The following is a 15,781-nucleotide window of genomic DNA, read 5'->3' as shown; positions in this document are numbered from 1 at the left end:
GAAGGGACAAGGGCAGCCGAGCCTCCTTCTCCATGGGGTGACGCGGGGATAAAGCTCCGGGGCTGCCAAGCTATCCTAGCCAGGATCAGAATTATGTCTGGGGGAAACTAGGGCAAGAAAAGGAGGCCGAGCCGTTCAGTTTCAAAGTTAAAGAGTTCACAGATGGGTGTTTTTTTTTTTTAATACGCACAACACCCGGCTAATTTTTAGGCAAGTCAGAACAAGGTTAAATGCTGTCAGCGTTTCAGTAATAAATCTCCTTCCCACCTTCCATCTGGCACCTGTTCTTGGCCCAAGTTCTGCCTTCGTTTCATTTCCACCAGCTGGAGAGACAGTTTGGTCTAGTGGTTAAGGCACCAGGCGAGGAAGGAGGAGAGGGTGAGTTCTAGTTCTGCCTTAACCATGAAAGCCGGCTGGGTGACTGTGGGCCGGTTACCAGGAGACGGGGAGTTCTAGTTCAGACTTAACCATAAAAGCCAGCTAAGTGACTTGGGGCCAGTCACCAGGTGACGGTGAGTTCTAGTACTGCCTTAGCCACGAAAGCCAGATGGGTGACTTTGGGCCAATCACCAAGGGACAGGGAGTTCTAGTCCTGCCATGAGAGCTGGCTGGGTGACTTTGGGGCTATCACCAGGAGATGGTGAGTTCTAGTTCTGCCTTAACCGTGAAAGCCAGCTGGGTGACTTTGGGCCGGTCACCGAGTGACTGGGAGTTATAGTCCTGCCTTAGCCATGAAAGCTGGCTGGGTGACTGTGGGCCGGTTACCAGGAGATGGGGAGTTCTAGTTCAGACTTAACTATAAAAGCCAGCTAAGTGACTTTGGGCCAGTCACCAGGTGACGGTGAGTTCTAGTACTGCCTTAGCCACAAAAGCCAGATGGGTGACTTTGGGCCAATCACCAAGGGACAAGGAGTTCTAGTCCTGCCATGAGAGCTGGCTGGGTGACTTTGGGGCTATCACCAGGAGATCGTGAGTTCTAGTTCTGCCTTAACCATGAAAGCCAGCTGGGTGACTTTGGGGCAGTCACTAGGAGACAGTGAGTTCTAGTTTTGCCTTAACCATGAAAGCCAGCTGGGTCACTTTGGGCCAGTCGCCAGGTGACAGGGAGTTCTAGTCCTGCCTTAGCCATGAAAGCTAAGGTCGGGGATTATACGACGCTCCGGGGGCAGCTCATTCCAGAGGGAAGGCGCTCCCACAGAGAAGGCTCTCCCCCCTGGGGGTGGCTAGCCGACACTATCCGGCCAACGGCACCCTGAGGAGGCCAACTCTGTGGGATCGCACTGGACGGTGGGAGGCTACCGGTGGCAGTAGGTGGTCTCGCAGGTACCCTGGGCCTAAGCCATGGAGCGCTTTAAAGGTCATAATTAGTACCTTGAATCGCACCCGGAAGACAACCGGCAACCAGTGCAGGCCGCCTAAAAGGGGCGTAACATGGGAGCATCTAGGTGCCCCCATGATAACCCGCGCGGCCGTATTCTGGACCAGCTGAAGCCTCCGGGTGCTCTTCAAGGGCAGCCCCACGTAGAGAGCGTTGCAGTAGTCCAGGGGAGAAAGGATGAGGGAGTGAGTGAATCTGCACAGAGCATCCCGATCCAGGAAGGGGCGCAACTGACGTACCAGGCGAACCTGGTTTATCCTGCACTGTCTGTCTTATTCGGGGAAAAAGCTGGAGAAGGGGGGGTGTGTGGGTTCCACCACAAAACCGCGGAGGACAAAATCGCGCTCGACGAAAGTGCGCATTTGACGTCATCACAGCGCGACGAAAACATCGCGCTGTGATAGAAAAATGTACAAATAAAGCGAAAACCTTACCCTAACCCCCCCAAACCTAACCCTAAACCTAACCCTAAACCTAACCCTAAACGTAACCCTTAACCTAACCCTAAATCTAACCCTAAACCTAACCCTTAACCTAACCCTAAATCTAACCCTAAACGTAACCCTTAACCTAACGCTAAACCTAACGCTAACCCTTAACCTAATGCTAAACGTAACCCTAACGCTCTAAACCTAACCCTAACCCTTAACCTAACCCTAACCCTAACCCTTACCTTTATGTGAATCGGCTTGCTTTAATTTTAATTTTATTTCAATTTTTAATTTTTTGCGTCACGCTGTGATGACGTCAAAGCGATTCGTCGAGCGCAATTTTGTCCTCCGCGGTTTTGACGGGTCACAGTGTGTGTGTGTGAAAGAGTCCAGAATGAGAGAATAAAGGCCTTTTTCATTTTCTTATCCTCCCCTTAGGAGAGGAAATTCCATCAATGCTATAATTCATAGAATTATAAATTCCATAAAAAGCAGCCACCTTCTCTACGAGGAAGAAGCTTGGCACGGATCAAATGCTCCTCACTCAGGCTACCAAGTGCCACTTCGTCCCTTTCACACAGCGCACACACACACACACAAACACACCAGTCAATGCATGTGAAGGGTGAAAAGAATTTACCCAAAATGCAGAGGATGCCATCTGGCTGGGACTTGTTGCTCTCCGTCAGAATGTTTTGAATTTGTCGAAGTCTGCTGCAACTGGGAAGAGAAAGGGGGGGGACGGACAAGAATTAAGAGGTTGCGGTGGGAGAGGAAGGAGACGAGTTGTTTTATGCCGAATTGGCAAAGCAAAGAGTACCCCCCCCCCCGTTTTTTTTTTTTGGCCTTCTGCAGTTTTGCAAAATGCTATAGAAACAGAACAGAATTTGAAAGAAAATAGAATAGAACTGAACTGAACTGAATTCAAAATAGAATAGAATGCAGAATTAGAAAGAACAGAATAGAAATAAGAATGAAAAAAATAGAATAGAATAGAATTAAAAAAAAATAGAACAGAATTCAAAATAGAATATAATTTGGTAGAATAGATTAGAATTAGAAAGAATAGAATAGACTAAATACTAGAGAATAGAATAGAATTAGAAAGAATAGAATGCAGAGTAGAATAAATACTGGAGAAGAGAATAGAATGCAGAATAGAATAGAATTAAAAAGAATAGAATTGAACTGAACTGAATTGAATTCAAAATAAAATAGAATATAGAATAGAATTAGAAAGAATAAAACAGAACAGAATTCAAAATAGAATACAATTTAGTAGAATAGAATAGAATTAGAAAGAATAGAATGCAGAATAGACTAGAATAGAATGCAGAATAAAATAGAACAGAATAGAATAGAGTTGGAAGGGACCCTGGAGGTCTTCTAGTCTAACCCCCTACTCAGGCAGGAAAACAGCCTAGGCCATTTCAGACAAACTATATGATTTCAGTCAAATGTTACTTCTTAAGGAGTGTTATGATCTCCATATTGTCTTTCTAACCAATGATGCTTAGTTTTTGATCTTATACATTTGCACTGTTGTAGTTTTCATGCATAATTCTAATCTCTATTCCAGTGGTTTATTCAAGAGGTCTGCTGCCTGGAGAATTCTGGGAGTTGAAGTCCACAAGTCTTAAAGTTGCTAAGTTTGGGAACCACTGCTCCGTTCTATAAATCTTAGGTGTTGGGGGGTCTTTCCTATTTTGTTCCAACCATCGATAAAATTTGTCCCAGATGTTATAAATATTCTTGAAAACCGTCATTTCTGTTCTGACAGCCAGCCAGGGATTTTTATAGCTTGGGTGCCAAATTCCAGCCGACAAAACCGACAGATCCAGGGAAAAGCATTTGAGATTATTATTTTTTTCTTCCTTTAAGCCGAGAAGTCCCAGATTCTGCCATGACCGACTCGGGGCAAACATATTGTATCTCCCACACAGGAGATAAACAACCCTTGGTGTCCAAACTTGGGAACTTTTAAGACTTGTGGACTTCAACTCCCAGAATTCCCCAGCCAGCCGTGCTTAAAGATTAGAAGATGAAAAACAAGGCAACACGGCTGGAATTACGATATTTTTTATATTTGGAAACGCTGAATAGACCAATTGTAAATCAGCACGGTGCTTATCATGTATAACTTTATATCTTCGTATGCATGGTATTTGTATGGCTTTGCCAGGATGGTTACATGGTGTCCGATGTTTTAACATAGAGCCGAGGTGGCGCAGTGGTTAGGCTGCAGTACTGCAGGCCACTTCAGCTGACTGTTATCTACAGTTCGGCGGTTCAAATCTCACCGGCTCAAGGTTGACTCAGCCTTCCATCCTTCCGAGGTGGGTGAAATGAGGACCCGGATTGTTGTTGGGGGCGGATATGCTGACTCTGTAAACCGCTTAGAGAGGGCTGAAAGCCCTAGGAAGCGGTATATAAGTCTAACTGCTATTGCTACAATTTGTGTTTAATTAAAAAAACTTTTTAAAAAAATAAGAAAAAGAAATAACGGTTTCAACCGCCAGCAGGAAATGCAGGGAGTCCTCAACTTACGACCGTGGAAAGTCAGGAAAGATGATGTTGAAAAGCACCGTCAAATTAAACGAAGAATAAATAAAAAACGGGGGGAATGGAATAGTAGAGAAGAAGGGCAGAAAATGTCAAGAGAGGCTCTTGCAGATGTGTAGGAAAATGACTTGAGAGCAATTCCGCTGGCCTGAAATCTTGGAGCGAGCCGAGAAAGGCTGACTCATTTCCTTGGGGTTATTTTTATACGTTCTCAGAAGTCAATCTGAGACGGCGCTTAGAAATTTTAAATTTCAAAAATTGCAAAGACTCGGACAGTGAGGAGGGTTGGGGAGGGACGTGGGCATCAATCCCTGGAGTTTTACCCCACGTTTTTCATGTCGGATACACATTTTTCCCTTTCGCATTTGATTCTTGTCGATCAAAGAACATAATTCTGCATGTATCGAATGTAGAGCCAAATAAAAATGGGTAAAAGTAAAACAAAAGTCACTTTTGAAATCTCTCCCTCAAATCAAAGACTATCTCTACTCTGAAAGTGCAGGAAAAGAAAGATTTGGTAGCCAAGATCCTTCCAAACTCAGCTTCTGCTTCCATTTTGTGGCCATCTTCATCTCTAGCTTCAGGTCTTGTTGGAGTCTCTCCAGCGGTGACTCCTGGGCTATTCGTGTGATTTGGTCAAAAGAGTCAAGATGGCGGCCCCCAACTCTGCGGTCTGTTGTGGCCTGCCAGTTGCCAGTGGAGCTGGCGGCAGATTCGGACAGTGAGGAGGTTGGGGAGGAACCTGGGCCAGTCCTGGAGTCTGGGGAGGGCTCTGAGGAGGGCTCTGTGTCGGAGGCAGAGAGGGGGACAGAGCTGTCCGACAGTTATCAGCTGCCTTCGGAGTCAGACATCAGTGAGGCGGAAGAACAGCTGGAGCCTGTTCCCAGTGTGCGCATGCGCAGAGCTGCCAGGAGAAGGGGAGAGCTAACAAACAGGGGTCGACTTGGGAGTAAGGCCACAAGTGGATGGTGAATGGCCCCTCCCAGAGGGAATGAAAGGGGAGCGAAAGGGGAGTGGAGTTTGCAGGAGACAATCAGTTCGCTTCATTGGTTCGTGACTCTCCGAGACTCCTTGCCAAGTTCTGCAGAGATCAGCCTGGCAGCTCTCCAAGCCAGATAAGGTCTGTGACTGTAAATCCTCCTTTGAAAGACTTTGCCGGATGTGAAGGAGCAGAATTGACAGCCAATTAATAAAAGGGTTTTTTGTCGGGACAAGGAGTTGGCTTCAGGCTCTTATAAATTAAAGGGGTGTGGAGTTTGCAGGAGACAATTAGTTAGATTAATTAGTGTGAAGATTTGTTCGTGGCTCTCAGAGACTCCTTGCCAAGTATTTTCTTGCACAGCTGTTGTGTTTGGAAGATATGAGCCTGGCAGCTCTCCAAGCCTGATAAGGTCTGTGCTTGTAAATTCACCCTTGAAAGACTGTTTGCCGGGACTTTGCTGGATGTGAAGGAGAGGAATTCACATAAGCGTCATAAAAAGGGGTTTTGTCGGGAGAAGGAGAAGCCCAGGTTAACGGCTTTTATTGGTTAGTCCTTACAATACTTCGTTTTAGTGAATGCTCGAAGTTACAACGGCACGGGGAAAAAAAGTGAACGATCACCGTTTTTTCACAGCAACCACACCCAGTCATCGAGATCAAGAGCCTTGGCAAATGTTTCATACTTATGACGGTTGCAGTGTCCCAATGTCAGACGCTTCCCTTTTGACAGGCAAAGTCAATGAGGAAGAAAGATTCAATGAACAACCTGGGTGACTAACTTAACAACCGCCGTGATTCACTGAACAACGGCGGCAAGAAACATCGTAAAATGGGGCAAAACTCACTTAACTGTCTTACTCAAGAATTTTGGGACACAACTGAGGTCATAGGTTGAGTACCTGTATATACAAAAAGCAGTAATTGTGGCAGTTATCTTCTTTCTTTCCTTTCTTTCTTTGTTTTTCTTTCTAGTCTTCCTTCCTATCTTTCTTTCTTTCTTCCTTTTCTTTTTCTGTTTCTTTCCTGTCTTCCTTCCTTCCTTCCTTCCTTTCTTCCTTCCACTCTCTACATTTCTTCCTTCCTTTGTCTTTCTTTATTGTCTTCCCATGTTTCTTTCTTTCTTCCTTGTATTCCTTCCTTCCCTTCTTTCCTCACTGTCTGCTTCCTTCCTTCCTTTTTCTTTCTTTCTTATTTTCTTTCTTTCTTTCTTTCTTCCCTCCTTTCCTCCATCTGCTTCCTTCCTTTTCCACCCTTTCTTTCCTTTCTTTCTGTTTTTCTTTCTTGTCTTCCTTCCTTCCTATCTTCCTTCCTTTTCTTTTTCTGTTTCTTTCCTGTCTTCCCACATTTCTTTCTTTGTCTTCCTTCCTTCCTTTCCTGTCTTCCTTCCTTCTTTTCCTGTCTTTCTTCCTTCCTTCCTTCCACTCTCTACATTTCTTCCTTCCTTTCTCTTTCTTTCCTGTCTTCCCATGTTTCTTTCTTCCTTGTATTCCTTCCTTCCCTCCTTTCCTTGCTGTCTGCTTCCTTCCTTCCTTTTCCTCCCTTTTTCTTTTCTTTCTTTCTTTCTTTCTTCCCTCCTTTCCTCCATCTGCTTCCTTCCTTCCTTTTCCACCTTTCTTTCTTTTTTCTTTTTTTCTTTCTTTCTTTCTTTCTTTTTCTTTCTTTCTTTCTTTTTCAGTTCAGTTCAGTTGTGTTTATTTATAGGCCGCCCTTTTCCCTGGGGGGACTCAGGGCGGCTAACAACTTATGGGAGGGGAAGACATACAATAACATAAAAATACAGTGTGTAGTTAAGATCAAACAACATTCATTCAACATTCGGGCGGGGGCAAACTATGATCTTTACCCCCAGGCCTGGCGGGATAGCCAGATCTTGAGGGCTGTGCGGAAGGTCTGAAGGGTGGTGAGGGTACGAATCCCCACGGGGAGATCGTTCCAGAGGGTCGGAGCTGCTACAGAAAAGGCTCTCCTCCGCGTAGTTGCCAGCCGACACTGGCTGGCAGATGGCACTCGGAGGAGGCCTAATCTGTGGGATCTTATGGGTCGGGAGGAGGTAATTGGCAGAAGGCGGTCTCCCAAGTACGCAGATCCACTACCATGAAGGGCTTTATAGGTAGTAAGAAGCACCTTGAAGTGCACACGGAGGCCAACAGGTAGCCAGTGCAGCTCGCGGAGGATAGGTGTTATGTGGGTGAACCGAGGTGCACCCACGATCACTCGCGCGGCCGCATTCTGGACTAGCTGAAGCCGCCGAATGCTCTTCAAGGGCAGCCCCATGTAGAGCACGTTGCAGTATTCCAGCCTAGAGGTCACGAGGGCGCGAGTGACTGTTGTGAGAGCCTCCCGATTCAGGTAGGGCCGCAACTGGCGCACCAGGCGAACCTGGGCAAATGCCCCCCTGGTCACAGCCGACAGGTGGTGATCAAAAGTCAGCTGTGGGTCCAGGAGGACTCCCAAGTTGCGAACCCTGTCTGAGGGGTGTAAATTTTGACCCCCCAGCCTGATCGTTGGAACACTAGCCAAATTTTTGGGAGGGAAACACAACAGCCACTCGGTCTTTTCTGGGTTGAGTACAAGCTTGTTAGCCCGCATCCAGTCCCTTTTCTTTCTTTCTCTTTCTTTCTTTCCCTCCACTCTGTTCATTTCCTACCCCACCAGCCTTGCCTGCACACAAACCTCCTTCACAAAGCCCCCCACACAGACCCCCAGGACAATCGGCTCTTCTAAGCTGTGGAATGCAACACATTCTTGGGGGCTGAAATCTCCTTTCCCAGCGTGCTTGAAAGGCGTCTGGGCTTCGAAGCCAGGCAGAAGTTTCCCCAAATGCAGATATCTCCAACCTACAACCTCCATAGGGACTATTTACGAGGCCGAGGGAGGCCCTTGTTAAGTGTGCTGCGCCCTGCTTTATGACCTTTTATTGCCAAGGTGAGGAGGAGAAGAGCTATGCTTAGATTTTTTTACAGGGAGTCCTCGACTTAACGACGCAACACCGAGCCCAACATTTCTGATGCCGAGGCAAGGCGGTTGAGTGACGTTTGCCCCATTGATGACTTTCCTTCCTTGTCACGGTTGCTAATCAAATCACTGCGGCCGTTAAGCGAATCACACGGCCGTTAAGTGAATCTTGCTTCCCCCCCACCCTCCCCAATTGATTTTCCTTGGGGAAAAGCCAGCTGGGAAATGGAGATCACGGGACTCTTTGTCACCCGTCATAAATACGAGGCAGGGGTGGGTTGCTGTCAGTTTTACTACACCAGTGTTTCTCAACCTTGGCAACTTGAAGATGTCCGGACTTCAACTCCCAGAATTCCCCAGCCAGCGAATGCTGGCTGGGGAATTCTGGGAGTTGAAGTCCGGACATCTTCAAGTTGCCAAGGTTGAGAAACACTGGACTAGACGCTAAGCGTTGTTAACCTGGGAGTTGAAGTCCAGACATCTTCAAGTTGCCAAGGTTGAGAAACACTGTTCTATGGACTTCAACTCCCAGAATTCTGGGAGTCGAAGTCCACAGATCTATACCAATCGAATTTTTTGCATTCGCTGGCTGGGGAATTCTGGGAGTTGAAGTCCAGACATCTTCAAGTTGCCAAGGTTGAGAAACACTGGACTACACAATGCGCATACATGCGCGCTGTTCAATGTAAATTATTCTTCATGCGTGCACAGAACCATTTACAGGGAACTGTGCATGCGCAGTCACTAAAAAACCAAAATGGCGGCGGCCCAGTGGCTGCGAGGCAACCAATTCTGGGGCGTGGCAGGCCTGGGTCACTGCTAGCTCTGCAGCCCGGGCTTGAATTCCGCCACCGGTTCAACCGAATCAGGAGCAACCCGCCTCTGATAAGTGCCCGAGCGCCTGGATTTTCTTCATGTCATTGCAACAGTGCAGAAACCGAGGACTACAAGTAATGCGAATCCGCTGTGCTGCAGGGGATATGCGTACACGCATGCACACGCATGCGCACGCATGCACATGCGTGCAGCACCCTCACCCAAAGAAACGTGAGCTCCTCTGTCCTTGGTTCATTGGGGACAAGGTTACCTAACACCCCAAGATCCTTATAAGTTGCTGGGTTTAGTTTCACACATTCCTCAGAATTTATGTTGCATTCTTCTCCTGTGAGGACTGGTAGATATTAAGCGGTAGTTGAGAATGTATTAAGTTACCTGTCACCTATTTGCCCTTCCATGCAAATAGAAAGAGAGATTTTTTTTAAAAAGCAGAAAGACCAAGAAATTAAAAAACAGGTAGAAAACCGGAGAATGAATAAAAGGTAGAAATACAAAATAGACTGCAGACAACAATAGTAGGAATTAAAAGGATATAAGATGATATAGAATTGATAGAAGAGTTATATGAAAATATGTATAGATAGGTAGGTAGGTAGGTAGGTAGGTAGGTAGGTAGATAGGTAGGTAAGTATTTAGATAGTTAGTTAGTTAGTTAGTTAGTTAGTTAGTTAGATAGTTAGTTAGATAGATAGATGATAGATAGATAGATGATAGATAGATGATTGATAGATGATAGATAGATAGATAGATAGATAGATAGATAGATAGATAGATAGATAGATAGATAGATGATTAATAGATAGATGATACAGATAGATAGATAGATAGATAGATAGACAGACAAACAGACAGATAGATGATAGATGATAGATATAGATAGATGTTAGATAGATGATTGATGATTGATAGATGATAGAAAGATAGATGATAGATAGATGATAGATAGATAGATAAGATGATTAATAGATAGATGATATAGATAGATAGATATAGATAGATAGATATAGATGATAGATAGATACATACATAGATATAGATAGATGATAGATAGATAGATAGATAGATATAGATGATAGATAGATAGATAGATAGATAGATAGATAGATAGAGATAGATAGATAGATAGATAGATAGATAGATAGATAGATAGATGAGATAGATGATAGATATACAGATATATAGATAGATATAGATGATAGATAGATAGATAGATAGATAGATAGATAGATAGATAGATAGATGAGATAGATGATAGATATACAGATATATAGATAGATATAGATGATAGATAGATAGATAGATAGATAGATAGATAGATAGATAGATAGATAGATAGATGAGATAGATGATAGATATACAGATATATAGATAGATATAGATGATAGATAGATAGATAGATAGATAGATAGATAGATAGATAGATAGATAGATAGATAGATAGATAGATAGATGAGATAGATGATAGATATACAGATATATAGATAGATATAGATGATAGATAGATAGATAGATAGATAGATAGATAGATAGATAGATAGATAGATAGATAGATAGATAGATAGATAGATAGATAGATAGATTTGGGTATATAAGATTTGTATGTACAGATAAAAGGAACACAACACACACGTAAAAGAAGTATAATGTGTTGCAAAGAGGTTAGGTTTGCATAAACAAAATAAAATATTTCCCTTTTAAAAAGGAAGAGAAATATGACCAAAGGCTGCAGTAGATTTCTCTGGAGATCACAAGGGGGAAGTCCAACCTGGGCCACTTTTAAAAGATGTGCGGACTTCAACTCCCAGAATTCCCCACTCCCTGCTTCTCCAAAATAACCCACAATTAAACCCTCATCACACGCCAATCTTTTTTTCCCAGGCTTGCATTTTCGGCTGCTGTTTTTTGCTTAGGCCGCCAACGACAACGACAACAACAACAACATAAACTCCGTGTCTGCTTATCAAGCACCCCAATTTTGATCCTCTGAGTGTAGGAAGGCTGTGACGGTTGTAAGTATGAGGACTGGTCACGAGATCCTTCTCCCCCCCCCCCAATGCTGTTGTGATTTCGAAGGGTTGCTGAACAAAAGGGTTGTGAGACACAAAAAAACAACAACCGACACTACTGCGCTACAAAGAACCCGTTAGAATGTAGAACATAGAATCGTTGGAAGGGACCTTGGAGGTCTTCTAGTCCAACCCCCTGCTCAGGCAGGAAACACTAGTGGAGCACCCACAACTTCTGGAGGTTCAACTTCCACTGATTGTCCTCATGTCAGGAAATGTCTCCTTAATTCTGGGTTCCTTCTCTCCTTGATTAGTTTCCATCCGTTGCTTCTCGTCCTGCCTTCTATTCCTTCGGAGAGTAGCTTGACTCCCTCGTTCTTTGGGGCAGCCCCTCAAATATTAGAAGACTACTATCATGTCACCCCTGGTCCTTCTTTCCGTCCAACTAACATATACCCAATTCCAGCAAAGGTTCTTCGGTTCCACCACAAAACCGCGTTCGACAAAAGCGCGCTCGACGAAACTGCGTAGCTGACGTCATCACAGTGCGATGAAAAAAGCACGCTGTAAACGCTAAAGCTAAAATTAACTCCTAAACCTAAACCTAACCCCCCTAAACCTAACCCTAAACCTAACCCTAAACCTAACCCTAAACCTAACCCTTAACCTAACCCTAAACCTAATCCTAACCCTAAACCTAACCCTTAACCTAACCCTAAACCTAATCCTAACCCTAAAGCTAACCCTTAACCTAACCCTAAACCTAACCCTAAACCTAACCCTAAACCTAACCCTTAACCTAACCCTAAACCTAACCCTAACCCTTAACCTAACCCTTAACCTAACCCTAAACCTAATCCTAATCCTAAACCTAACCCTTAACCTAACGCTAAACCTAATCCTAACCCTTAACCTAACCCTAAACCTAACCCTAAACCTAATCCTAAACCTAACCCTAAACCTAACCCTAAACCTAACCCTTAACCTAACCCTAAACCTAACCCTTAACCTAACCCTAAACCTAACCCTAAACCTAACCCTTAACCTAACCCTTAACCTAACCCTAAACCTAACCCTAAACCTAACCCTTACCTTAACTTGAATCGGCTTGCTTTCAAAGCGCTATTTAAAGCGCCCTTTTTTCTCCGCGCTGGCTGTTGTCGCCCTGCTGATGACGTCAGCGACGTGGTTTAATCGGCCGTGCTTTAGTCGAGCGCGGTTTTGTCGTGCCACGAGGTTCTTCATATGTTTTAGCCTCTAATCAACGCCTTCGTCTGAAAAATATGCTGATTTTCCACTCATTTGCTTAGATTCCTGAAATTGCTCCCATCTCTCCTGCAGACTCTCTCTAGTTCTTTCTCAACTCTTATTATCTTTTAAGATTTGTGGACTTCAATTCCCAGAATTCCCCCAGCCAGCATGGAAAGACCCTTTTGTTATTAAGGGCTCAGGAGAGGAAGCGCTTTTGGCCATTTTTAGGCAGGGTTTTATTACTATAAAAGGATGCAGGAAAGAGACTGGATTTTCACCAGAAGGCCAGATCAATCATCTCGACAGGTAGTCCTCAAGTTACGACAATGGAGCCCCAAATTCCTGCTGCAAAGCAAGACTTTGGTTTAGTAAATTCGAGAGAGGGAGAGGAGGAAGAGGAGGAGGAAGGGGAAGAGGAAATTTCTGCTGCTCAGCAAGGCAGTTATCGAGCTTCGTGCCTTTGCACCACCTTTCTCGCTGCAGGCTCTTAAGTGAATCACTGCAGCTGTTAAGTTAGTAACACAGTCGTTAAGTGAGTCTGGCTTCCCCAATGACTTTGTCAGAAGGTCGCAAACGGGGAACGCGCGACTCCAGGGCACTGTGACCGTCATAAAGATGAGTTGCCAAGTATCACGTGGTAATGGGGATGCTGCAACGGTCGTAAGGGTGAAAAAACGTGCTAAGTCACTTTTTTCAGCCGTTGTTTAATTGTTTATTAAATTTATAGGCTGCCCAATCCCGGAGGACTCCGGGCGGCTTACAGAAACAGAAATTAAGAGAAATTAAAAACAGATAAAAACACGACAAATTTAAAAAGGCACAACATGCACTCAATCTAAACGGGGCTGGACCTCAATCCAGAGGTCAACAGCCCCAGGCCTGCCGGAAAAGCCAGGTTTTGATAGCTTTTCGGAAGGCCGTGAGAGTGGGTAGGGTCCGGATCTCTGGGGGTAGCTCGTTCCATACGGCCGGAGCGGCAACAGAGAAGGCCCTACTCCGAGGCGTCGCCAGCTGGCATTGTCCAGCTGAAGGCACCTGGAGAAGGCCCATCCTGTGCGATCTTATCGGTCTTAGGGAGGTGTGCGGCAGAAGACGGTCGCGAAGACGTTAAACGGCCACTACATGAATTGTTGTAAGTCGAGGTCCGCCTCCTCCCCACTCCGATTCTTTAGGGTCTCTTCACAATCAACCCACGGATTAGAGCGAGAAGGCGAGCAACTGGCTTGAAAGGATCTACAGCGACGCTCCCAAGTCACCCATATTTCAAAGATGCATCCACACAACAACACCTAACCGGGTCACTGAGACAGCCGGCTTCCTGATTGTGCAACACACAACACAACACAACGATCCGGACAACAAAGTTGGGCTGCAAATCCTCCTCGTTCCCCCCCACCACCACCCCCAGGTTTGCAAATGCACCAATTCCACCTGAAAGGGGGTTGAGCGTGTTGTGGGAACGCAACCCAATTCTCAAATTGCTGGGTTGAATTACAGCACCGGGTCGCTAATTGGGGCAGCCATCTTGGACTATTCCAGGAGTGGATTTTGATTTTTTGTGTGTGGGGGGGATGGAAAGGTTTTTTTTTTTTTTTTTAAAGAACCACAGTCATGTTGGCAGACGGGGGATTTCCTGGTGGTGCCCCATCCACCTCTGGTCCCTTCCGCTCTGCTAAATTTCAACTTGGGGCGGGGAGGAGAACCCCAAAGATGCTTCTTTGCAGGGTCATCAGGAGATGAGAGGGGTCTTCTTTAAAGAACCACAGAGATGTCTGCAGAGGGGGGGAAGGGTTTTCCGGGTGGTGCCCCATCCACCTCTGACCCCAACTTTAGCCAGCTCTGCTAAATTATAACTTTGGGGGGGGGGAAGAACCCCAAAGATGCTTCTCTGCAGGGTCATCAGGAGACAGGAGGGTTGTTTTTTTTAAAGAACCACAGTCATGTCTGCAGACAGGGGATTTCCTGGTGGTGCCCCATCCACCTCTGACCCCAACTTTAGCCAGCTCTGCTAAATTATAACATTGGGGGAGGGGGAGAACCCCAAAGATGCTTCTCTGCAGGGTCATCAGGAGACAGGAGGTTTTTTTTTTAAAGAACCACAGTCATGTCTGCAGACGGGGGATTTCCTGGTGGTGCCCCATCCACCTCTGACCCCCTCCAGCTCTGCTAAATTTCAACTTTGGGGGGGGGAAGGAAAAGGAGAACCCCCAAAACATGCTTCTCTGCAAAGCCATCATGAAGAGGGACCGCCTGTCAACCTGTTTCCTTGGCATGACCATCCAGGACCCCCCCCCCCCGCCCCAAATCTGGATCTCCTGGTGGCCTCCCATCCAAGAACAATCCCCTTAGCCCTCCTGCAGGCTTTGCACCACTCTTCCCAAGGGGCCAAAACTCTGCCCCCACCCCCCACCATCCTCCCCACGTGCCCCAGACTCCCAGGCCCCGCCCCCTCTCGAGGCCCCGCCCCCTGCCCCACCCGCGGCTCCCCGGGGAGGGGCCAGCCCGGAAGCGCCCGACTCGGGTCAGGGGAGCCGTGCGAAGGCGGCGGCGCGTGTATAGCCTCACCTGACGGCGGGCTGGGCGCCCCCTCGGACCTTGGAGCGCCCCCTGCGGGCCGGGGGCGGCAGCAGCACCCGCGGGCTGCGCGAGGGGAGCAGCGCCATTGTCCCTCCGCCGGGCCTGCAGAGTGCTCTGACGGGAGGGGCGGGCCGTACCAACGGAGCAGCGGCTGGAGGGAGGGACGAGGGAGGAGCGTCAAAACGCCGCCTCCAGAAGGGCGGGTCCATTTGCCTTCCTCCGATGTCCCCCTCCCTAGCGTCGCCGGAGGACACCCCCACTGCTCGCCGCCGAGATGGTACGTCCCAGGAGCAGCTGTTCGCAGGGGTGTATGTGGAAAAAGGCGAGAGACGGAGAGAGGGAGAAGGCGTTGCCTTGGCAACTGCAGAGCAGCCGGCCACGCCCCTTAGCGACCGCCCTGTCGGACGCGGAGGAAGCAGGCGGGCCCTTAGCAACGCCCCTCTTTCCCCAAGCGGCGCCCTCCGCCCTTGGGGACTCCCAGGCCCATCCTCCCCCTTTCCTGCCTAGCCAAGACTACAGCTTCCAGGATTCCCAGCCAGCAGGAACTTTTCACAGATTGGAGAGATGGAATTGGGTTAAAACAGCCACAGAGGATAGTTGCAAAGAAGATGCCACGGAGCCGAGTGCGAAGTCTGGAGGAAGGGAGGGAGATGGACAGCTGCCTCTCAGGAATGATCTATGGCTCATATTTTGCAACCTGAAAGGTGGCTGGACTTCCGTTCCCAGAATTCCCCATGCAGCATGGGAGCCAGGGGATTCTGGGAGTTGAAGTCCAGGCATTGATGAGATTTAAAAACATTGTT

At 46.8% G+C, this 15,781-nt stretch overlaps 1 protein-coding gene across 1 annotated transcript in view; it reads right to left on the bottom strand.

Annotated features, from left to right (window-relative positions):
- DNAAF9 (dynein axonemal assembly factor 9) overlaps window positions 1–15,117 on the bottom strand; it is a 91,578-nt gene extending 76,461 nt beyond the window's left edge. Inside the window, 2 exon segments of the mRNA XM_087723924.1 lie at window positions 2,450–2,529; window positions 14,967–15,117. Coding sequence (XP_087580050.1) covers window positions 2,450–2,529; window positions 14,967–15,064 — 178 coding nt within the window. The 5' untranslated portion in view covers window positions 15,065–15,117.
- Window positions 15,118–15,781: the final 664 nt, after the last annotated feature.

Source organism: Thamnophis sirtalis, unplaced genomic scaffold (genome assembly GCF_051295495.1).
Source record: "Thamnophis sirtalis isolate CommonGarterSnake01/CBP01778 unplaced genomic scaffold, rThaSir2_p1.2 scaffold_10, whole genome shotgun sequence".
NCBI classification, from domain to species: domain Eukaryota; kingdom Metazoa; phylum Chordata; class Lepidosauria; order Squamata; family Natricidae; genus Thamnophis; species Thamnophis sirtalis.
The sequence above is the reverse complement of the archived record's forward strand: the minus strand, read 5'-3'. Positions and strand labels throughout refer to the sequence as shown.